Source organism: Cupressus sempervirens, chromosome 4 (assembly GCF_028749045.1).
Source record: "Cupressus sempervirens isolate cs-2001-9-10 chromosome 4, ASM2874904v1, whole genome shotgun sequence".
Classification (NCBI taxonomy): Eukaryota; Viridiplantae; Streptophyta; class Pinopsida; order Cupressales; family Cupressaceae; genus Cupressus; species Cupressus sempervirens.
The window spans coordinates 366,330,256-366,341,244 of NC_143121.1; the positions used below are offsets into that span (position 1 = coordinate 366,330,256).

The 10,989-nt window shown below is 36.5% G+C and overlaps 1 protein-coding gene across 1 annotated transcript; it reads left to right on the top strand.

Annotated features, from left to right (window-relative positions):
• Positions 1 to 646: 646 nt before the first annotated feature.
• LOC149561583 (sugar transport protein MST4-like) lies at positions 647 to 8,006 on the top strand. Its single transcript, XM_089823812.1, has 5 exons — positions 647 to 791; positions 918 to 1,111; positions 6,543 to 6,671; positions 6,798 to 7,424; positions 7,512 to 8,006. The coding sequence occupies exons 4-5, from the start codon at positions 6,900 to 6,902 to the stop codon at positions 8,004 to 8,006; spliced, it is 1,020 nt and encodes a 339-aa protein (XP_089679938.1). The 5' UTR covers positions 647 to 791; positions 918 to 1,111; positions 6,543 to 6,671; positions 6,798 to 6,899.
• Positions 8,007 to 10,989: the final 2,983 nt, after the last annotated feature.

A 10,989-nucleotide genomic window follows, 5' to 3' on the forward strand; every position in this document is an offset into this window, starting at 1 on the left:
AGGAAGAGATAAAGACAAAGAGCTAAAAGGAGATATAAATGATAAGATAGATTGATAGAAAGAAAAAAAGATATAGAGAATATGAGGAAGAGATACGCAAAATTTACACTTACATACATTAACAGTATACCCATTGCACACTAAAGCATCATTGCTAGTTGGAAAGCACATTGCTAGTCCTTACATGGTCGGAAAGATTGAAAGAAATATATATAAAAGAACAGAATCAATGAAATGTCAGAATAACCATACATTGAATTCTTTATGAGAAAGACAATAAAACTAATCGCGTTGGCTTGAAATGTATAAAATAGAAATGGCTATAAAGAAGGTTTCCTGTTTTGAATTAAACGAGCCATAATCAGAGAAGTCTTAACTTGTGGATAACCTATTTCGGTGAGGTGGCTGACGTGTGAACCGACGCAGTTTTTGGGACAATATGATTGAAACTTTTGGGCTATATCTATTGGGAGTTGCAGCCTTGTTCTTCCATAGTACACAACAATTTTTTGTTCGATTCTAAAAACATTGCGGAGCAGTTTGGTTTTTAATCCTTCAAGAATTTCGAGACCATTGGTGGGCTTTTGAAGAAATACAACTGTGTCAAGTTTTAGTGTTTGAGACTTTTGTTAGTTAGCCAAGAAAGATGCCCGCGGGAGGGTTTAATATTGCAGGTCCAGTCACTCCTGGTAGAATGGAGTTGGAGGCGAGGATAACGTCGTATGTCATCATAACGTGCATCATTGCTGCTAGTGGAGGCCTCATGTTTGGCCATGACATTGGTATCTCAGGTAATGTTTTGTTGTTTACAATTGAAGGAGATCTCTTTGGTCATGCAATTCTTTGTTCTTTCTATGGTCTGTGAATTTGGACCAATATTGACAAACTGACTGAATATTAAATTGTATAATTTGTAGGCGGGGTCACATCTATGAACGATTTCCTAAAGAAATTCTTCCCCACTGTGTATCGCAAGAAGAATGAGATGAAAGACAATGATCTATACTATAAATATGACAATCAGGGGCTTTAGCTGTTTACCTCATCGCTATATCTGGCTGGTCTCATTGCCACATTCTTTGCCTCGTATATGAGCAGAGCGTTTGGCAGTGTGAAAAATTTAACTATTGCAGTCACTGATTATTAATCTCCTACCATATATGATTATTAAACTGCTGAAATTAAATTTCTAGCTAATATCAAAAAATAAAACAACTACAACTTCACTTATAAAGTACGGAAAGAAATGGACAACACAATGAACACAATATTTTCGGACAAATTGTCCTTGGAAAAACCCCTAAGGGAAAAACAGTTCTACAGAGGAGGAATTATATTAAACTTCATTAAATCAAGAGATACAAAATTCCTTGCCTCTTACTGGCAGAATTTCGACAACCTCCTAATTTCTCCCGCTGATTATCTGCACTGCTATCTCCACGCTAACACTGTGCTCTTGCTAACACTGCAAGACTGTTTGCTAATATGTAAACGTTTCTCCAAACTTCATATTCTCCAAATGTCCCCCTGACCTCCTTTTATACTACTCCTGTTGGTAAACTAATGGCCGAGATTGATTTACAATCGACGGTTGAGATTAAAACAACTTAACAACCCTAACCAAGTCGGTTTCTAGTTGTTTCCAAAAGTGGTCAATTAATTAAAAAATATTTGTTTCTAATCTAACTAATTAGTTAGCAAAACAATTACTTGCTAAATAATAGAAAATAGACAAACAGCTATCCAAAGCTAACAAAACTAACACTCCCTCTTAGCGAGGAAGCTGTTCTGCATGACACCTAACTTATCTCTGAAGAAGATAAATTTTACCTTCCCCAATGCCTTAGTCAGAATGTCTGCTACCTGCTCCTCTGTAGGTATGTATTGTAGCTAAACAACTCCCCTTTGTACACAATCTCTGATAAAGTGATATCTGATATCTATATGTTTGGACCTATCATGAAACACTAGGTTCTCAGATAACTTGATGCAACTCTAATTATCACAATGTATCACAATAGTCTCAACCTTCTAAAGAAACAAAGCTACTAACAGCTTTCGAAGCCATATACCTTCACATGTCGCCATGCTAGCTACTATGTATTCTGCTTCAGCTGAACTCAGAGCCACAAGCTTTTGCTTCCTGCTAAACCAAGAAACAACTCCTAATCCCAAGCTGAAACAACACCCTGAAGTGCTCCTTTTGTCTATTGTACTTCCTACCCAATCTGCGTCAGTATAGCCTATCAACTTGATACCTTCACCTCAAACATATCTAATCCCATACTCGATTGTACCACGCAAGTAACATAGCACATGCTTAGCCTCTATCCAATGCATTCTCTTTGGTTCAACCATGAACTGACTAAGAGAGTTTACTACAAATGCTATATCTGGTCTAGTGTTGACCAAATACATAAGTGAACCAATCAACTGTCTATATAAAGTGGGATCTACATCTTTCTCCTTAATTGTATCTACCTTCCTCTAATTCGTGATCATGGGTGTAGACATGGCTTTGCAATCCTCCATCCTGAATTTCTTCAAGATTTCAATGCAATATTTCCCTTGACCAAGGAAAATCTCCCCATCTGTCTGCCACACTTCCATACCTAGAAAGTAGTGCATAAGTCCTAAATCCTTCATCTCAAACTCTTCTGCAAGGTTCCTCTTGCAATCCACTATGAGCCCTAGTGAACCTGTAAGAAATAGGCCATCCACATAAAGAACAAGAGTGAGAGTCTCACCCCCAACCACCAAGTAGTAGAGGTTAGCATCTGCTTCACTCTTCACAAAGCCCATTTTTTGCAAGTATGTATCAATGCGTTCATATCACACTCTAGGAGTCTGCTTGAGTCCATACAATGCTTTCTTTAATCTGCACACATGGGTCTCTTTGTTGTGTGCTACAAAGCCTTCTGGTTGTTCTATGTATACCTCCTCCTTCAACTCACTATTAAGGAATGCTATCTTGACATCCATTTGATGGATTTGCCATCCCATCTGTGCTGCAAGTGAGATTACAGCTCATATAGAAATATACCTGACAACAAGAGAAAATGTCTCCTCATAGTCTATTCCCTCCTTCTGAGAGAACCCCTTTGCCATGAACCTCACCTTGTATTTCTTGATGCTACCATCTGTACTATGCTTTATCTTATAGATCCAACATGATCCAACTACATGCCTATCTGTTGGTCTAGGTACTACCTCCCACACATCATTCTGCATTATTGAAGAATATTCTTCAACCATAGCATCTCGCCATACCTAATGTTCTACAACTTCTTGATAGCTAGAAGGCTCACTATCTACCAACTGACTAACTAATGCCACATAGTCATTGAACTTGGCCGGTTGTCTTCGTTGTCTAGTACTCTTCCTAGGAGCTCCCACAAACTCCTGAGTATCCCTTTGTGTATTTGGAACCACATGGTTCCTATTGCCAACTGTAGAGGATGAAATGTCAACCTCTAAGTCTTCTAGATGCATTTTCTATTGCACCTGTTGCTCCATACTCTGTGAATCTTCACTAACTGAGTCTACAATCGTACTGGTAACTGTACTTGAGCTTTGTTGCTCTTGAATTGGTCTTGGAGCTTCTGTTGGCTGCTCACTCTGATCATCTGCTGGCAAATCTCTAGATCTCCTGAATGCCTTGTCCTCCATGAACTTGACATCCAGTCTAACAATAATTCTTTTAGTCCCCAGAATGAAAATCTTGTATGCCTTTGAGGTCTCACTATACCCAACAAAGTACCTCCTCTCTACAGTCTAATCTAACCTTGTACGTGTATCTCCAAGAATATGGCAATATGCCAAACTCCCGAATATCCTGAAGTGACTAACATCTGGCTTCTTCCTTGTGAAAGCCTCCTATAGTGTCATCTTCCCTAGCACCTTGTGTGGAACTCTATTCTGAATGTAGACTGATGTATTACACACCTCTGCCCATAAGTAATGGGGCATGTCCTGGTCATGTAGCATAACTCTTGCTACCTCCAATATAGAACGGTTCTTCCTCTTAGCAACTCCATTGTGCTGTGGATTGTAAGGAACAATCCATTCTCTCTTGATTCCTTCTCTGGTGCAGAACTCCTGGAAGACATTTCCTTTGTACTCGCCTCCATTGTCTGACCGAAGAACCTTTATCTTCTTTCTTGTCAAGTTCTTGACAAGAGCCTTGAACTCTTGGAATTGACTGAAAACCTCATCTTTAGTCTTCAAGAAGTATATCCAGGTCTTTCTAGAGAAATCATCAATAAAAGTAACATAGTACTCATATCCTCTGAGAGATTTCGTCGACATCGGTCCACAAACATCTAAATGTACTAAATCAAGAACACCCTTAGATCTGGTGTCACTCCTTGGAAAAGATGCTTTCGCAAACTTCTCCAACACACATCCCTTACATACATTGTCATGCTCTGTGCTCAACTTTGGAACACCTGTCACTGTCTCACGAAGCAATCTAAGTGCTCCATGATGAATATGGCCCATCCTCCTATGCCATAGCTCTCCAAGATCTTAGGATTACTATTGATCATAAGTGCCTTAGGAGTATCAAACTACAATCTATAAAGGCGACCAGTCGTAACTCCAATAGTTATGGGTGATTTCCAATCCTTGTGCTTAATCAACACATTTGTCCCTCTAAAGAGTACATTATAACCCCTATCAAGAAGAACAGATACAAAAATCAAATTCATACCTAAGCCTGGCACATATAACACATCATGAAGTGGAATTACCTTTCCATTCTCCCTCTGAAACTGAAAAGTCCCTTTCTCAACAGGGTTGAGTTTGGACAAGTTTCCCATAGAAATTTGGATATTGGTGCCCTCCTCCTTATAACTGGAGAAGTACTCTCTAACTCTTGTCATATGGAATGATGCCCGGCTATCTATATACCAAACACACTGTGAGGTTGAGCTAACCATACAAGCTATGAGTGTAAACTCATCTTCCATTCTACTGGAGAGTTCTTTCGCACTTGCTGAAGTTGCCACCTGCTTCTTACCCTTCTTTGTCTCTGGGCAATCACTGACATAGTGGCCAAAATCGTGACATCCAAAGCACTTGACCTTAGAAAGGTCCTTCTTCTTCTTCTTCTCACTTTGTGAATTTGATCCTTTGCTAGATCCCTTCTTTGCTTTCCCTTTACCCGCTAGGGTAACGTTCTCTTGTTCCACCTCATTTTTCTGACTCTTGTTGGCCCCATTGATAAGACTTAGTCTAAACTCCTCCTGAGTGAAATAAGTCCATAGTCCATCCCAACTCGGTAAAGTATCTCGTCCATTGACAACTTGAACAAAGACACTCCATTTTTTAGTAAACTCATTTAGGGTTATTCTCACTAGCTCGTCATCACTAGGGCTATCTCTAATAGTTGTTAACTCATCCTTGACAAGTCTGAGCCTGGTGAGGTAACTTGTGATGTCTTCTCCCTTATTCGGGTATTCTTTAGCTTCTCTCTGAGAATCAACTTCTTGTTGGTGGTAGCATTCTGGTATAGATTCAGAATGGCGTTCCACATCTTCTTCATCGTATCTAGCTCTACAATATGTGAAACAATATGATCCTTGACACCATCAAGGATAATCCTCCTCGCTTTGGCATTGTCCTTCCTATATGCTGCAAGCTGTGTTGCATCCGTTGGTACAGGTACAACATTGGTAGCATAATCCTTGATACCATTCTCTTCCAACAATAAAGAACGTATGGCCTTCCAGACACCAAAATTTGAGGCACCATCCAATCTATCCTGATCTCTCAAACCAGCTGAAGCCATCTCAAGGGTTTAAAGCAATAATAAATCTAAAGAGATCAAAATTTATTTCCTAGGGCAAGAATCTTCTACCCTTAACAATGCTCTGATGCCATGTGAAAAATTTAACTATTGCAGTCACTGATTATTAATCTCCTATCATAAACGATTATTAAATTGTTGAAAATAAATTCCCAGTTAATATCGAAAAATAACACAACTGCAACTTCACTTATAAAATAAGGAAAGAAATGAACAACAGAATGAACACAATATTTTTGGACAAATTGTCCTTGGAAAAACCCCTAAGGGAAAACTAGTTCTACAGATCAAGAATTATATTAAACTTCAGCAAATCAGGAGAAACAAAATTGCTTGCCTCTTATTAGCAGAATTTTGACAACCTCCTAATATCTCCCGCTGATATTCTCCACTGCTATCCCCACACTAACACTGTGCTCTTGCGAACATTGCAAGACTGTTTGCTAACACTGCAAACGTTTCTCCAAACTTCATATTCTCCAAATGCCCCCCTGACCTCCTTTTATACTATTCTTATTGGTAAACCAACGGCCAAGATTGATTTACAATCGACGGTTGAGATTAAAACAAGTTAACAACCCTAACCAAGTCGGTTTCTAGTAGTTTCCAAAAGAGGTCAATTAATTAAAAAATATTTGTTTCTAATCTAACCAATTAGTTAGCAAAACAATTACTTACTAAATAATAGCAAATGGACAAACAGCTGTCCAAAGCTAACAAAACTAACAGGCAGACACCCACGATGCTCTTCGCTGGCTTATTTTTCCTAGTTGGAGTTGTCCTCAGCGCGGCAGCTAATGATCTTCCCATGCTTATCATTGGCAGAATTCTGCTGGGATGCGGAGTTGGATTCGCTAATCAGGTACGCACTGTCTTCGTCGCGGAAAAAAAATTAACATTGTCTTTCCAATTAGTACTCGTCAATTTATTCTTCATCGAAAATCATGCAATTAATTGAAATAAATTGATAATTTCCACTATGCCGCAGGCGGTTCCTCTTTTCCTGTCAGAGATAGCGCCGACCAGAATCTGAGGGGGTCCGAATATTCTCTTCCAGTTGAACGTCACAATTGGCATTGTCTTTGCTAACATGGTGAATTATGCAACAGAGAAAATCAGTCCTTGGGGATGGAGGCTTTCACTCGGTCTTGCAGGAATTCCTGCTATTCTTCTTACAGTAGGTTCCATAGCATTAGTAGAAACTCCCAGCAGCTTGATTGAAAGAGGACTCCTCGAAGAAGGTAAGGCTGTTCTCAGAAAAATTAGAGGAACCGATAATGTGGACCCAGAATTCAACGAATTAGTAGAGGCCAGCACAGTAACCGCGTCAGTTAAGCATCCATTCCGAAACCTTCTGAAGAGGAGAAACAGGCCTCAACTAATCATAACAATGTGCTTGCAGTTCTTCCAACAGTTTACCGGCATCAACGCCATTATGTTCTATGCCCCTGTGCTCTTTCAGACTTTGGGGTTCAAAAACGACGCCTCTCTCTACTCCTCGGTTATCACTGGCGTTACAAATGGTTTGGCCACTCTAGTTTCAATCTACTCAGTTGATAAGGTTGGGCGGAGAGTGCTTCTGCTCGAAGCGGGCGTCCAGATGTTTGTTTCACAGGTAAGTCTCCTCCAGCCATAAATTGTAGACATGCGGAACAGATTTTATATGACAAATTGTAACGATGTTGTGTTCATGGGATTGCAGGTGATCATAGGAATAATGTTGGCAAGAGGGATGAAGCAGGATGAAGAGTTATCTCGTGGCGCAGCAGCTGTGATAGTGTTAATGGTATGCACATTCGTGTCGGCCTTTGCATGGTCATGGGGGCCTCTTGGATGGCTCATTCCAAGCGAGACATTTCCACTAGAGACCAGAGCTGCTGGACAAAGTGTGACTGTGTGCATCAACCTTGTCTTCACATTCGTCATTTTGCAGGCATTCCTCTCAATCCTCTGCCATTTCAAATATGGGATCTTTCTGTTCTTCGCCGCCTGGGTTTTAATCATGTCCACATTCGTTCTGTTTCTCCTACCCGAGACAAAGAATGTGCCAATTGAAGAAATGACTGAGAAAGTGTGGAAACAGCACTGGCTGTGGAAGAACTACGTCAGAGACTCCGATATGGTTGACGGTGAGGCCTACGCCAACCAAGAAATTGGAAAATCCAATTGCGTGGACCATCAGAATACCCAATTATAATTCAATCTCAAGCAGCTCAAACTTCTTCCTAAGCTTTCTCATTTTAAATCCCCTTTCCCTTCAAAGATGCTGAATCTGTAACAAGGGAACCAATTCCACTAGCACTATCTTCAATACTATGGAAAATGTAAGGGCGACGTTCACTATTCTATTTCTATACAAATACAAAGTTGGACAGTGATTTATTTCATCACATTATTTTGATTTCTTACATACGTAAATGAGATTCAATCGTTTAAAAGAACATATTTATAGTGAAATTGCTATTGTAAAATTAATTTTTATGTTAATGTTGAAATTAACAATTAACTCTATTATCAATAAAAATAAATGATAAAGTTTATATATGTGTGTGTTGGGAGGGTTATATATCTATAAGACAATGAAAGAGAGTGTCAATGATGCAAATGTGAGTAATATATATGCTTAGTCAAAAAAACAAGTCAAAAAATTATAAAATTACATAAAATGTCTTTCTATATAAATAAAAGTAAATGAGTGCATCTTGATGGCTATAAAAGGCAAGGTTTGATAATTATGAGCACAAGCAATATGAGAAAGATTTGTTGAGTATAATTTAGAATAGTATTATTAATCTTTTTTACATAAAGACAAAATTAGTACCCAAAATTTAATGAAAAAATGAAAACGTTTGAGACGAGCATTTTCACATGCACAATTATAATCACATCCATTCATTTTATTTGTATGCATAATCAAACTTACAAAATCTTTCATCACAATACAATTCTATATAATATTGTTCTATCTACTACTTAAAACCTTGACATTGCACATCTTTAAATATCACTACATTTTATTTTCTTTGTTATTTATTTATATAGAACTAGTCAGTATACAAATAAACTAATAACCTCTTATAAAATTAGTTGTACAAGTTAGAGGTGATATCATTGATCACTTATTCTAGAAATAATTCTTATACTTCTTTCTTACAATATAAATATGGTATAGAATCATTCATAAACATGCATTTTATATGCTATTCTATGATTTTTTATGAATAGATTACAAAATCTATGGGTTCTTACTTTTGTTCTTAGATCTCTCCTTTAATCCTCCTAGGTTTAAACCAATTGTCATTAGATCTCTATTTTTTAAAAATTCTATTAACCTCGAATGGGACCACAACACTAATGGATGGATTCTTTTTTCTCTATCTCAACACATGAATATTCTCACAAGGATCAAGAGAAGATAATAGCAAAGATAAATGTTTACATATAGCTCTATTAAGATTAAATACTTAATGCAATTATTGAAATACAATAATTGGATATGTTGTGACCCTTTTCACTCATCGCTCCATCTATACTTCTTGCCCCCTTTTATTTTTTGTATCATCCTTGTAGCTCTAGTTTTTTAGTAAACAAGTTTCCCATTCATTTCAAGACAAACAATTAGTTTGGTTGACTTTCAAATTTTGACATCATAGCTTCCATTATTTTGGATGAGTCCCATCAAGACTTAAATAACTTTTATTTTGGCAAGGCAATTTTTGTGCAAAATAGTTTGACAGGACAATTTTGAGAAATTATGTTTGGTATAGCAAGCCCCCACATAACTAGGAAATTAATTGACAAAATAGTGACAAGAAGAATATGAAGCAAGTGAATTTGAAGGAAAGGGTCTACACTCCTAGTGAGTGCATGAATGTTAGATAGTTGGAATAGAGAGTCAATCATGTTATAGGCTCTAACCACATTCATTTTTTTCTTCATATATATAATAGAAGCTTAAGTCCATTCACTATGAATAGAAATGAATCTTTGATGAGTAATATGCAATTTTCCATGGATGCTCCTAAAATTGGATAGTGCAATCAACCTAAACCAATTGATAAGAATATAGAAGGAATGGAAAAATGCACCCTAGCTCATAATTGACATTGCAATCAAATGCATTATTTTGGAATAAAATCCTTAACAACCTCTAAAATACACTCGAGCACATACAAGTACATAATATGGAATGTTTCCAAAGGAATAAAAATTCTCAACTTCATTAAAATCATTCTCAAATAGAAAAAAAAAATTATCAATAAAAGATAAATGCTATAATTTTATTAAATTCTAGTGGATTTAAATTACTTTATTTTATCTCCATTCAAAGTCCATGCATTAGGGAAGAAAATCCCTAATCTTGTTTGAGATGTTTGCATGTCCTATCTATATAATATATATATATGCTCCTTATTTGAAAAGGGGACTTTAGGAATGCATACCTTCATTTTCATATAATTAAAAATATGATACATATTTATAGTATAGTTTTCCCAAATTTTTGGTGTTTTAGAGAAAATAAGCCTTCTCTTATGCAATGTTCCTTTGCTAATATACACATTGGTTACAATTGTTTCTATTTTGGAGAATACAAGCCTCCTCTTATTTGTATATTAATTTTTACTTGAAATTCAAGCTTTTAGCCTTTTACTTATTGAGCTTCCTTTAGAATATATACACCTTTTTTCTATACAAATTGTTTTGGCTAAGATTTGTATTAAAATATATTGTACTTATCAATATATAATAAGATGAAGTTCATTAAAATCTAATTATAAATTTTATCAATCCTTGAATGTCTATAGTTATAAATAGATATATCTCTATTAGCATTGCCAACTAGATGACTAATAACTTGGATACTTGTGTTAAATTTTTTAATATTCTCATCAAAAGACATACTTGTTGAATTTAGGTCCAAGTTTTAGTCTTCATACTCTATGGGAATGTTGGAGTAGATATTAAAAATCCCTATCATTTATATATATGTATGGGTAAACATACCTATGAAAAGAGATCTTAAAAAAATTCCTATAATTTATATATATTGGGTGATTAATATTTATATAATATCAATGAAAATAAGTTTAATACTACTTTAAAAATCAAATTTATAATAGTAATCTCAATAGTACAAATTAGACTATTTAAAAGATATGATATTGAGAAAAGGGGATAAA